This window comes from Leptonychotes weddellii, chromosome 5 (assembly GCF_054177405.1).
Source record: "Leptonychotes weddellii isolate Sample4059 chromosome 5, ASM5417740v2, whole genome shotgun sequence".
Classification (NCBI taxonomy): domain Eukaryota; kingdom Metazoa; phylum Chordata; class Mammalia; order Carnivora; family Phocidae; genus Leptonychotes; species Leptonychotes weddellii.
This window is the reverse complement of record NC_138373.1, coordinates 32,961,254-32,975,844: the sequence shown is the minus strand read 5'-3', so window position 1 is coordinate 32,975,844 and position 14,591 is coordinate 32,961,254. Positions and strand designations below refer to the sequence as shown.

General features: G+C 39.6%; 1 protein-coding gene across 5 annotated transcripts in view; it reads right to left on the bottom strand.

Annotated features, from left to right (window-relative positions):
* The window catches only part of CREBBP (CREB binding lysine acetyltransferase), a 124,411-nt gene that overhangs the window by 86,744 nt on the left and 23,076 nt on the right, over nucleotides 1–14,591 (bottom strand). For all 5 annotated transcript variants that reach the window (XM_081820179.1, XM_081820180.1, XM_081820178.1 and 2 more), the window contains exon 2: nucleotides 13,708–14,420. In XM_081820179.1, the coding sequence (XP_081676305.1) occupies nucleotides 13,708–14,420 (713 nt within the window). The remainder of the gene's footprint in view (nucleotides 1–13,707; nucleotides 14,421–14,591) is intronic.

The window sequence follows — 14,591 nt, the reverse complement described above, 5'->3', positions numbered from 1 at the left end:
TGGGAAAATGTAACCCACAATCAGAAATTATATATATATGTGTGTGTGTGTGTGTATATATATATATATATATAAAAAACAAAATATCACAAATGCAAAATCAGCTTTCAAAAGAAGGACAGGAAAGGAAGAGAAAAAAGGAACAAAACACAGAAGGGACAAATAGTATCTGTTACAAACAGTAAACAGAGAGCAAGATGAGGACCTAAATCCAACTATATCAATATTCACTGTAAATAAACTGAATACTCCAAGACTAAGATTGCCCGAATAAATTAAAAATAGGTTCCAACCATATGCTCTTTACAAGAGATGGGCTTTATTATTTTATTTTTATTTATTTATTTATTTTTTAGAGCGAGAGAGAGAGAGAGAATCTCAAGCAGGCTCCATGCCCAGTGTGGAGCCTGATACAGGACTCCATCTCAAGACCCTGAGATTATTACCTGAGCCAAAATCAAGAGTCAGACACTTAACCCACTAAGCCACCCAGGCGCCCCTTATTTTTTTTATTTTAAAGATTTTATTTTTAAGTATCTCTACACCCAACGTGGAGCTCTAACTCACAATTCCAAGATCAAGAGTCACATAGTCCACCGATGAGTCAGCCAGACACCCCATGGACTTTATCAGACAAAAGAGGGTAAAAAAATATGCCTTGCAAATATTAATCATAAAAAAGTAGGAGTGGCTATGTTAATGAGACAAGCAGATTTCAAGACAAAGGGTATTAACAGAAATAGAGAGGGACATTTAGAATGATAAAAGGCTCAATTCATCAGCTAGACAGAATAATCCAAAATGTATATTCATCTAATGAAAGGGCTTCAAAACATAGGAAATAAACAGTCAGATTTCATTCTGACTAAAGGAAAAATAGACAAATCTATAATTACAATTGGATATTTTAATAGTCTCTCAGTAACTGATAAAATGAAAAAAAGTAAGTACAGTTGATGTGAGCACAATCCACCAACTCTGACATTACAGAACACCTCACCCCACAGCTGCAGGATGCACGTTCTTCCAGACCACATGCAGAACATTCACCAAGACTATATGCTGGACCATAAAACAGGTCTCAGCAAATGTCAGAGGACAAAAATCATATAGAATATATTTTCTGACCACAAATGAATTAGAAAGGAGTAAGAGTATCTGCAAAATCCCCAAATATTTGAAAATTAGGCAACATACTTCCACATAAAAACACAAATCAAAGAAGAAATCACAAGTAAAATATAAAAATACTTCAAACTAAACGGTAATGAAAACAAAACATCACAATTTATGGGATGCAGTGTGGAGCAATATTTTGGATGAAATTTACTGTTCAAATGTTAATTACTGGAAAAATCTTGTCAGTGATCTAAGCGCCTACCCCAAGAAGCTAGCAAGAACAAAACAAACCCAAATTAAGTGGAAAGAAATTAACAAAAATGGAATTGATATAAAAACCAAGAAGGTGATAAATCAAAAATTGATTGCTTAAAAAACTAAAGTTGACAAACCTCTACCCAGCCTGATCAGGGAGAAACAAGAGAGAAGCAGAAATTATAAATACCAGATTGGAGAGGGGTACTGACCATTAATGACAGATTCTACAGACATTAGAAGGAAATTAGGAGAATATTATGAGCACATTTATGCCAAATAAATTTAAGAAGTTAGATTAAACGGATAAACCCCTTGAAAAATAAGCTACCAGTACAAAAGGAGCACAAGCTGAAGTGAAAACGTTGAAGAGTCTGTACCTATGAAATTAACTGAATAATAATTAAAAATTTTCCCATCAGAAAAACCCCAGATGGCTTCATGGTGAATTTTATGAAACACTTAAGGAGTAAACAATACTAATTTTAGACAAACTCTTTCAGGAAAGAAGGGAAAGGGTAACTGTTCCAAAGTAATTCTATGAAGCCAGTAGGGTCTCAATACCAAAAACTAGGGAGGACGTGGCAAGAAAAGCACATGCCTGTAGCCCTCATGAACACAGATGCATAAATCCCGGACAGTATTTTAATACATCAGATCCAGTAATACACACAGAAGACCATGCACTGTGATCAAGGGAAGTTATCCCAGGAATGTAAGGCTGGTTCAACATTCAGAAAGATGTACTTCACCACATTAATAAAATAAAGAAAATGTCTATGATCATCTCAACAGATGCAGAAGAAGTATCTGATGAAGTTCAGCAATCATTTATGATCAAAAGACTCAGCAAACTAGGAAGAGGAGGGGCCTTTCTTAGTCAAGGAGATCCTAAAAAGCCTCCAACTAACACTACACTTAATAGTGACAGGATGCTTTCCTCCACAGGTCAAGAACAACAACACATGTGCTTATACCACTTTCATGAAACACTGTATTGGAGATCTCAGGCAGAGCAATAAAGACAGAAAAACAAGAGTGGAAGAAATAAACTCTCTATTCAAAGACAACATGACTTAGAAAATTTTAAGGCATCTACCAAATAAATAACAGAACCAATAACGGAATTTAGCAAGGTTACAAGATATAACGTTAATACAGAAAAGTCCAGTTATATTTCTCCATATTAGCAACAAACAAGTCAACCAATGATATAAAACCTAGAAAATGAACAGAAATGAAAATGAGAAACTAAGCAACCTGATTTTAATACTTACCAGAAACCTAAAGAAATGAACAGACAGATCAATGGAATAGACCAGAACAGGGGTGGCAGACTTCTGTAAAGGAAAAGTTACTAAAGATTTTAGTCTTAGCAGGCAACCTATGGTTTCCATCCCTCATTCTTTCATTTATTTGTTTTTAAGATTTTTTTTTTATTTGACAGAGAGAGAGAGAGACAGCGAGAGAGGGAACACAAGCAGGGGGAGTGGGAGAGGGAGAAGCAGGCTTCCCGTGGAGCAGGGAGCCCGATGCGGGGCTCGATCCCAGGACCCTGGGACCTTGACCTGAGCCGAAGGCAGACGCTTAATGACTGAGCCACCGAGGAGCCCCTCATTTGTTTTTTAGTTTATTTTTTAACCAATCCTTTAAAAATATAAAAGCCATTCTTAGGTTGTGGGCCATATAAAAATAGTCCACAGGCCACATCTGGCCCCTGGGTTGTAGCTTGCTGACTCCTGGACTAGAGAGTCTAGAAACAGACCCCTCCTTATCCAGTCAATTCCATTCCTAGTTATTTATCCAAGAGAAATGAAAATTTATGTCCACACAAAGACTTACACAAAAATGTTCACAGAAGCTTTATTCTTAATGGCTCCAAACTGGAAACCACCACAACCTCCATGAATAAGAGACTGGATAAGTAAATCACGGTGTACTCACACAATGGAATACTATTTGGTAATAAAAAGAACTAAATTCAGGAATTACATGGATGAAGCTCAAAAACACACCGTGAGCAAAAGAAGCCTTGAGATGAAAGTCCACGCCATAGGATTCTATTTATACAAAGTCTGAGAACAGGTACAAGGTGCAAGAAATCAGTAGTGACTGCAGGAGTGGGGTGGAAGGACAGGAGAAGGGAGATATACAAAGGAACTTTCTGGGATAATGGAAACAGCCTACATCTTGACAGGGATATGGGCTACACCCCCAAGAGTTTTGACAAATGCATCAAATTAACACTTAAGACCTGTGCATTTCACACTATGTACATTACATTTCCAAAAATAATACAACAATATAGCATTTAAAAATTCATAGGTCTTTAGTAGGTCTTTAACTCCAGATCCTAACAGTTGACCTTTAGTTGGAAAGTAACAAGGTTGACTGGGTTTCCTTACAAGTATTACTCTTCAAAATAGTCACCTGGGAGACTTACCTAATCAAAGTGTTCAATGTTGCTATCATGCAAAACATTCATTCAGTTTGTCTTACAGAACATAATCAGTTACAAAGTTAACTATAAAAAAGAAACTGACTTTAAAGAGAGACATAATTATAGATAAAAGACTGGTAAGGAAGACATCAAAAAGATAACACTAATTTTGAACTAAGTGATAGCATCCTCATGAACAGTATTTTCTTCTCTAGACTTTCAAAATTTTGTACAATAAACAGCAACTATTTCCATTATTAGAAAATATTCTCCAGGGGCGCCTGGGTGGCTCAGTCGTTATGCATCTGCCTTCAGCTCAGGTCATGACCCCGGGGTCCTGGGATCGAGCCCTGCTCGGTGGGAAGCCTGCTTCTCCCTCTCCCACTCCCCCTGCTTGTGTTCCCTCTCTTACTGTCTCTCTCTCTCTGTCAAAAAATAAATAAAATCTTAAAAAAAAAAGAAAAAATATTCTCTGAAAACATTAGAAAAGCAGTCTCATTATCACTTCAAATGTTCTGTGGTTATCTCAAATCCTTTCTATAAGAAATAAGAAAGCACAAGCCACCTTATCAATCTTCTCTGAAAGTTTTCAGGCACCGTGCTAAGAATGATGTGCACACTACCTCTCTTTCAATCAGCACAACAACTCTCTGGGACAGATATTATTATCATCACCCCCCTTTAATCTACACAATTCTCAAAGGCAGGTACTATTATTATCCTCATTTAAAAGACAAAAAACTAAGACCCAGAGTGGTTACATAATTTTCCCACAGCTGATAATTAGCGGAGCCGGGGTCTGAACAAGAGCTTCCTGCAGAGCTCTGGCTTGGCTCTTAAGCAGAGCCCTGTACTGAATCTGGGGAATGCAGTGGTGGCGAAGGCGACTGCACTGCTACTATGAAGAGGAAGAAAGGAGGAGGAGGAAGAGGAAGAAGGTCAAGTACTACCTGTAGTCAAGCCATTTACTATACATATACTATCTCATTTAATTAAAAGGTTTGAAAAATAAGTAAATTCATGGATAATTTTTTTTAAGATTTTATTTGAGAGAGGGAGAGAGTGTACGTGGGGGGGGGGCAGACAGAGAGGGAGAAGCAGACCTTCCCACTGAGCAGGGAGTCCATATGCAGGGATGCTGGGATCATGACCTGAGCCAAAGGCAGACGCTTAACGGACTGAGCCACCCAGGCGCCCCAAATTCATGGATAATTACCATGGGAAATTAGGCACAGCTGTGAGCACCTTCCATTAAGGTCATGGATTTGATTACTGAGCTGGCTTAACATTTTTCCCCAAAACTGGTGCCTATCGGAGCTACACGCAACCCATGGCACACTGCATTCAAAGCTCTCAATCTTCTCATTCCATAAACTGACCACTGATTTTCACTGTGACTATAAAAAAAAGGCCAATTTAGGATTTACTTAAAATTCCCTTATTTTCTTTGCATTAGTTCAAGGATCAGATGAAAGGATCAGATTACATGAAAACAAGAAAAGTATCAGACAAATGTACAGTATTATTTCTCTTGCTATTAAATATTAGAAATGTCTTATTATCATTCAAAAACAGAGAAGGTGGATGAGTCATTCATTCCTTTAATAGCCAACTTGGCTCTACTAATTCTTTACACACTATATTCTGCTAATTCATTCCTTTAGGTTCTCAGAGGGTGGTCATGGACCAGCACAACTACATGGTTGGTCACATGGGAGCTGGCAAAGAAAAAAAAAAAGAAGCAAATTCTTAGGTCCCACCCCAAACCCACTGAATCAGAAACTCTGGGGAGGGGTCCAGAATTCTAGGTTAACAAGTCTACAGTGATTCTGCTGGACGCTCAAGTCTGAGAATCACTGCTTCCTCCCATCTGACCAAAATGATGGTTGACTGGGTCCAAGGGGTCTTCATCTAAATCAAAGCCTTTACCCCTTAGGGAGAACCCTAGGCAAAAGTAAACTCTATGTTTTCTGACCACTTTCCAAAAGAGAAGAATATTCCAAAAATGTTATTTAAAAAAAAATAAGCCCTCATCTAACCCCTTGTGAAAATGATTTACCATGCAAACTACTTTGGTCCCTTTCAGATTTGTTACTTCTAAGAAAGGACTAACAGGATTTCTAGGGTCGCAAAAGCACATTTTTATCAACCTTAAAATTAGAGAGATTCTGGACCCTTGGCAACACATATCACAACACCATCCTCTTTCTATCAGCTGCTGACTTTCCTCTGCAACCTTCTCTATGCAGAGCAACAACTCTCAACACCTGTAGCCAGGAGACTAAAGTGTACAGCTTCCAATTCCCACTTGAATTTATCTTTTTTCTTTCCTTCTAAAAGACAAGCATTTGGGTTAATTTCAGTGGAAAACTAGAACATGCTACCAAAGAGATAACGTATCAGGTTCTGCCACTGTTGAAGTTGAGACTGTTTCCCTTTTTTTTTTTTTAAGTCATATCGTGCCTTAATATTATTGCTATGTTGTTGAAATAGCTTATATTTTCTATTTTAAATATTTTCTTTAAGAGCCACAAACTTAGGAATAAGAAAGCAGAAATAATAACAAACATGGAGAAAGTCTAAAATTATAATAAAAAATTTTACACGACTCAAAGCTAATGTGCTTAGAGCTGTGAGCTCTAAGGCTGGATGAAAAGAATTTCTATTTTTTAGAAGATTTATTTATATGAGAGAGAGAGAGAGACAGAGACAGAGAGCGAGTGAGCGTGCAAGCACGGGGAAGGGGCAGGGGGAGAGAAGAGTCTCAAAGAGACTCTGAGACTGAGCACAGAGCCTGATGTGGGTGGGGCTTGATCTCATAATCCTGAGATCACAATCGAAGCCAAAACCTAGAGTCAGATGCTTAACTGACTGTGATACCCAGGTGCCCCCAAAAGAATTTCTATTAAGATATAAATTATAAAATTGACCCAAGAAGAGACTGCACAGGTCAGTGATGAAGAGACCTTAGCCAGACTGTGTGGGATCCAATCCTGGTTCTGCCACTGTGCTAAGTTAGTCAACTTTCCTTCATTCTCTCCACTCTGTGTTCTTCCATTTTTTTTTTTTTTTAAAGATTTTATTTATTTATTTGACAGAGAGAGGGAACACAAGCAGGGGGAGTGGAAGAAGCTGGCTTCCCACTGAGCAGGGAGCCCAATGCGGGCTTGATCCCAGGACCCTGGGACCATGACCTGAGCTGAAGGCAGACACTCAATGACTGAGCCACCCAGGCGCCCCTGTGTTCTTCCATTTCTTAATCTCTGACATGGAAATAGTATATACTACCCACTTCATATAGTTTTATGAGGAATAAAAGTTAAATATTTTTTTAAAGATTTTTTTACTTATTTATTTGGCAGAGAGAGACAGCACAAATAGGCAGAGCAGCAGGCAGAGAGAGAGGGAGAAGCAGGCTCCCCACTGAGCAGAGAGCCCAATGTGGGACTTGATCCTAGGACCCTGAGATCATGACCTGAGCCGAAGGCAGACAGTTAACCAACTGAGCCCCTAAAAGTTAAAAGTTTTTGAGTTTTCCTCAAAATGAAAGTAAACTTAGACTTTTATTATTATTATTATTATTTTTAAAGATTTTATTTGAAGAGAGAGAGAGCACACACACAAGGAGGGGGAGCAACAGAGGGAGAGGGAGAAGCAGACTCTCCACTGGGCAGGGAGCCCGATGTGGGGTTCAGTCATGACCTGAGCCAAAGGCAGACGCTTAACCGACTGAGCCACCCAGGTGCCCCAAATTTAGACTTTTCTTAAAGAAAAATATATTGACCAAAGACATCAAGTTTCTAAAAGGTCCAGGATCTACAGAAAATAGCAAGAGTGCTGTCAAAGATCTTCAGTCACCCCCTAGAGAAAAAAAGCTTCAGGCCCATACAGTTGTACAAGTGACATCTCTCAATTCTTCAAGAAACAGATCATTCAAATGCTAAACCATTCCAGAGAAGAGATGTGAAAGGTTTCCAAACTCGTACTGACCCAGTTACAGAACACCATATCAAAACCTGACAAAACACAAAACAGAACTATGGGTCAATCTCATTACTGATTAGTTTCTAAATGAAACACTAGCAAATAAAATTCAGCAGTACATTAGCTTTTAACTTCACAATTACAGAGAGGGTTCAATTTGTTATTAGGAAACCTACTGAGGTAATTTGTCACATAAATAAAACAGAAGAGAAAAATCACAGGATAATCTTGGACATTAAAAAAGAATTTAATAAAATCCAACAACTAATAAATGAGGATTAGATTATGCTCCAATTTAAAATGGCTGCAAACCAAATCTCACATCATACTTAATAATAAAATACTAGATACCCCTCTATTTAAGTCAGATACAAGACAGGGAAGTCCAAGAACATAAACACTGGTAGAAATACTGGCAAGAAGATGATGAAAAAGTATCAGAAATGCAAAGATGACTGTCTACTAGGAAAACCCAAGACAATCACCTGAAAAAGTATTAGAATAAATAAGAGAATTCAATAAAGTGGCCAGGATTATCAAAGTAACATATATGTATGTTACCATCTTTCCTGTACTAAAACAGTAATCATGTGATGAAAGAGAATAACTCATCCAACAGCAATAAACCCACTGATACATGCAGAAATAAACTTAATAAGAAAGGTGTATTATCTATATAAAGAAAACTATACTATGCTTATGAGCAACATAAGACTCCATGAAAAGACATAACTTGTATGTTTAGAACAAGATAACTCACGGAGCCACAAAACTATTAAAATACCAAATTCCTTCTTAAATGATTTATAAAGTTCAATACAATCCCAATCAAATTCTAAGATTTTTGTTTGTTTTTAAGAATTTGAAAGACAATTCTAAAGTTTACCTGAAACAGTAGTTTTCAACCCTAGCTGCCATGAAAATCGTATGAGGAACTGTGAACCATATCAATGCTCATGCCACACCCCAGAGAATCTAACTTAATTGGTCTGCAGTGGGGTTCAGGCACTGCATTTTAAAAAATCTCCCCAGGTAATTTTGATGTGCAGATACGGTTGAGAATGACCCATCTAGAAGAGTATCTTACAAGGACAGCCAAGAAAATACTGGATTCTTGAAAAAGAATGAAGAGCAACTACCTCCATCATGTACTGAAGTTCATTATATAGGTAGTACAGTAAGTTTCTGGCACAGGATAAGCAAAGATCAATGAAACAAACAAAAAGTCCAGAATTAGACCCAAACCTTGTATATTTGAAAACTGAGTAAAATCTAACAAAAATGGTATGTTACATTAGTGGGGAAAAAAGCGGGATCAGCAGTATCTAAATAAATGGCACTGGGATGACACCTACCATTTGGAAAAAAATACACAGCTAGATCTCTGTATCTCACTCTGGCCAAAATCAATTCTGAACTAAATATCCAAGATATAAGGAGAAAAAAATACAGAAAAATATTTCATAATTTTGGAACAGAGAAAGCATTCCTAAACGTAACACAAAACCCAAAAGTCGTAAAAGAAAAAATGGATAAATCTGTTTCTATAAAAACTGAAAACATCCATTTGGTAAAAACACAGAACTATCAAATTGTAAACCCAAGTAGCCATACTCCTGGTAAAACAGACTTCAGCAAATAAAAAAAAGAGGGGGAAAAGCTTACATTTATTAAAGGTTTTAACTTTCATATAAAAAAATATTCAAAACAACAAGAAAAAAAGGAAACGCAACAGAAAAACTAGCAGAGGACATGAATAGTACAATATAAATGCCCATGAATTCATGAAAAGACATTTTTGCCTAAGAGAATGGCAAATCAGCAAAAGTATGCTATCAGTGTTGGTAAGAATCAGGGGGTGGGGGGGTGGGGAGTGACAGGGAGTCATTCGCTTTTGGTGAGGGTGTAATGCACAATGTTTATGGAGAGTATTTGACAACAGCTATGCTTATCAAAAATGTCAATAGCCTTTAATCCAGAAGTTTCACTACCAAGATTTTTTTGGGGGGGGGGAGTGAGTTTTATTAAGCAAGGACACATAAAAATCTCTCCAGAGTCAGAGGGGTCATGACAGGGTTGCCCCACTACCAAGAATTTATCTAGCAGATACACTCAGCTGTACAAAGATGTATTATCAAAATTGTTATATCAGCGAAACACTGGAAACAACCTAAATGTACAGCCGTTAGGGCATTAGTCATATAAATTAAGATATACCCAAATTGGGGACTACTACCATATCAAACCCAGTAAGAAGGACTGAGCTCTAACTAACATAGAACTTCCAACTTACATTAAAGTGGCAAGAAGGAGGTATATGTATACATACATACATACAGGGAGGGGCAGAGAGAGAGATGTTATACTATACTACTCTTTATGTTTAGGGCAGATACATATACACACACTCACCTCTCTATGCACAGATCATCCCCAACAGGATAGATAAGAAATAGTTGTCTTTGGTGAGAGAATTTGGAAGAGCCAAAGATCAAGAGTTAAGGGAGATTAACTTTTCAGTTCTTACTCGTAGTGTTTTTTTTTCTTTTCTTTTCTTTTTTTTTGTGGTTTGTTGTTAAACCATGTACAGGATTACTTTCTAGAAACAAAACTTTTAACAAAGGCTTTGACCTAATAACCTCACAGAATCTACCCCATGATGCATGTGGATATGTCTATACAAAAAAATACACTCACTGCAGCTGTACTAATGAAAAATCAAAAGCAATCCAAATGTTCATCATTAGAGGAGTAGATCAATAAATTATGGTGTGTCCTATAATGGAATACTTTGCTATCTACTGATGAAAACAAGGGAAATCTGTGTGCACTGCTAAGGAAAGGCAAGTAGGGTATATACTGTTACATAAAACAGCAAAGTGCTAATGTAGTTTGGTTCCATTTCTTATGAATATATTTGCATAGAGTGGTTATCTGGGGGCGCCTGGGCAGCTCAGTCAGTTAAGTATCTGACTCTTGATCTCAGCTCAATCAGGTCTTAATCTCAGGGTCTTGAGTTCAAGCCCTGTGATGGGCTCCACATTGGGCAATGAGCCTACTTAAAAAAAAAAACAGAACAGAACAAAAACAAAAAGTAAACAAGGAAAAAAAAAAATAAGTGGTCATCTGTAAAAAATGAGGCTGCTCTTTTTTATTATTTGAATTATTTTATAGGAAATCTGCATTTCCTTTGTAATGATAATTTTTAAAACAAAATTATCTTTTAAAAAGTTTCTTTCCCCCCCTGTGCATCTTAAAATCTTATCTGGCTTAAAATGAACTTGTCTCTTGCTCTTACTCTTTGCCCTTCACTATTAGTTCTTTTGTCCCACCCAAAAGCCACAACAACCCTTCCAAAAAATACCAGTCCCTGTCCTTCCTTTACCATCAGCCTCTTTGGGGTACCTACGGGGAGCAGAGATGACTGTCCCCACAACAGTGAGCACTCGCCAAGTGTTGTTTGAAAGAGATATCACTCTGTACAAAGGAATGAAAGCCCTGGGCAGCCAGAGGAGCATGAAATGAGAGATACACCAACAGAGCCCAGACTGCAGGAAACCTGCCAAAACCAATAAACAAAACAAACAAAACAACCAGATTCTTCAACAAATGAATTGTAAGGATCCTAGAGATTAACAGATTCTTAAAAGCCATATTCACTGAATATAGTTATTCCAGTTTGGGGGGGGGAACCCCCATAAAAACAGATTGGGACACATGAGGCCACTGGAAATCTGAGTTATCTAGTAGACCTTGATGACAAGAAGAAATCATTCATTTACTTACATGTGAGAATGGCACTGGGTTTAGGTCTACCCTGTCTAACTTTTAGGAATACACATTATCAATGGCTCACTAAGTATGGTCAAGGAGCCCAGATACCTTCGGGGGTGGGGGGGGAGGGGGGAGGGGGTCATGATGTCAAAACTATTTTCATAAAATACTAAGACACTCTAATTCTCTCACAAAAACATAGAGGCACTTTCCAGAAGCTCTGGGGCCTGTGTTATCACCGTGCTTAATGGCTAACAGAATGTGTGCTTGGTTTTCAAAATTGTTTCAGTATTTAGTGTGGCAAATATTGATAGATATAATCCACATTGTAAAGAAATCTCCTTGGGGCCCTCAACAGTTGGGCCTAACAATCCTAAGACCAAAAAGTTTGAGAACCCTTGCATTAAACTACTATGTCTATTTTTGCATAGGACTTAAATTCTCCAAAATAAAAAGTTTTTTTATAAGGGGGTAGCATGGATTGATGAGTGAACTGGGAAAGAGCAAACATCAGGCTGACCATAGCAATCTCTTCTCAACCTACCTCTGGAAGGCATGTGCATACACAGACCCCTCTGCAAATGCCAGGGACAACTAAAGTTTAAGTTCACATTCCCTCCCCTTTAACAACACTTCAAAAGAGATAAATGCCAATTTTAATGTTTGGAATTACAGTTGACTGCTGAACAATGTGGGGGTTTGAAGCCCTGACCCCTGCCCAGTGGAAAATTGGCATAAAAATTGTGACTTCCTAAAAATTTAGTAACGAATAGCCTACTACTGCCCGGAAGCCTTACCAAAACATAAACAGTTGATTAGCACATTTTTTGTATATGTATTATACACTGTTTTCTTATAAAGATAGAGAAAACATTAAGAAAATCATAAGGAAACACATTTATAGTATTGTACTTATCAAAAAACAAAAAAAACCACCCCATGTATAAGGAGACTCGTGTAGTTCAAACCTGTGTTGTTCAAGATTCAACTGTACTTCATTTTTATTTAAGTTAAAAAAAAAAGAAATTGTCTCCTTACCTAAGATCGTCCCAGGCTTCATCTGCATCCCCTAGTGCCCGCGACAGCCTTGTGGGGAAACTGTGCTACTCTTACTTGTCCTCTTCCTTCACTTGGGCTAATCAAATTCAAGAAATAGCACAAACTGTTCTACTGCTCTAGAACTTGCTGTTGTAAATACTGCCTGCAACAGGTGCTCCGGTGGCTGCCACCAAGGAGCCTTGTCTCAGAGCCGCCATGGTGTCTGCTCCCTCACTGGGAATCTGCCTGCACTCCGCTTCCTTGTCAGCTTCCAGCTTTCCAGTTGTCCCCATCTACCTTGGCATCTGCCTTCCCTGTCCTCCATGTTCAGCTCCTACTCTACATGCCAGCTGCAGGGCTGGTGGCTGAAACCCAAAGCAGTGCTCTCAACCTGCACAGACCTCAAAGCCACCTGGAGGCTCCGAAGGGCCCCCCAGATTCTGAGTCCAGTAGCTCTGCACTTCTAACAAGTCCCTGGTGCTGCGTGCCGGCCCACGGACCTCGCTCTGGGAACCACTGCTGCGGAGGTCCTCCTGTGACCCGAGGGCCCGCACTGCCCCTGGCTCTGCCACCTCCCCCGCTGTGAACCATGGCAGCTTGCGGACCAGCTTCTTGGTAAAACGGAGACTGTGGCAGAAGACTTCACCAGGTGAACATAAAAAGGAAAAGGTATACAGAGGAAGAACTTGGTCAGCTGGTAAAGGAGAGGGTCAGCAGCCTTCACCAGATTCAGTGACGCAACAGAAAGCAGATTCCCCACCGGAAGTTGCCTCTTTCAACCATGTGGTCCTATTTTCCTCAGAGGCTTAAAAACTGGCCATCAGTCTGAACACATCCCCTATGTTCACAACTGCCTGACGTGCAGGCCATTCTACTGCTGGCTTCTTTAAGAGCGCCCACTTTCAAGATGGGCAGAGATCTTCATCTCTGGGTTCCAGATACCAAACCTCCCTTTTCCAAATCTGAGGGGCAGGAAGAAAGACTGGAGGAGGAGAGGAACGTGCCACATCATCCCGCTTCACTGTGCTGCTTGCTTAGAAGGAAAAGCTCCCCACCCCCACTAACAGGAAGCATTCAAAGCACTTAAGCTCACTTACCTTGGTCATGCCTCCTGCCTGCGCCGTGTTCAGTCCGGCATGACTGGCCATTTGTGGCGAAACCTGTGTTAACGTCTCGGCCAGCACGCTGCTCGTGGCCCCCTGCATGGCCGGAGCAGGGTACGGCATCCCAGCTCCCCTTCCTCTGCCAGTGGCCCCAAGAGAACCATTCATGACTTGCGCCTGTCCTTGCTGGGCCTGGTTCATTAAACTATGGCCAGAGTTACTATTGAGGAGGCCTGGGTGGGTCTGGTTAAAGTTAGCATTCATGCAGATCCCAGGTCCCGTCTGCGACGTGGCAGGGCTGCTGGTCACCAGCCCCACCTGCTTTTGTGCTTGCGGATTCAGTGCTTGCGAAGCAGGGGGAGTGGGCCCAGAGGTGCTGGCTGCCTGTTTGGGCAGGCTGGGGGCTGAAGAATCTCCCTGGTTCAGAGGGCTCTTGCCCATGGCACCCAAGCTGGCCATGTTTGCACTGTTCGGCTGTCCCTGAGCCTGGCCGCCAAGGCCTTGCTGCACAGGGCTGCTGGCGCTAACATTTCCTATTCCTGGGTTGATACTAGAGCCGCTGCCTCCACGCAGAAGCTCCGACAGTTGTTTATGTTTGGAAGCAGCATCTGGAACGAGGTTCCCACTGTTTAAAAGGCTTAATTCTCCTCCATTGGGGATCAGCTCATCAGGAAGATCATTTTCCAAGTCAAACAATGATCCAAAATCTAGAAATTAAACAGAAATGGAAATGAGAAACTAAGCAACCACAACAGCTTTCCAACTGTCATATATTACTATGATCTTAACCTAAAGGAGCACTTCACACAGAATGCTAGCATCTTTTTTTAAGTGTTTTTTTTTTTAATTTTAATTTTTTTTAAAAGATGTTATTTATT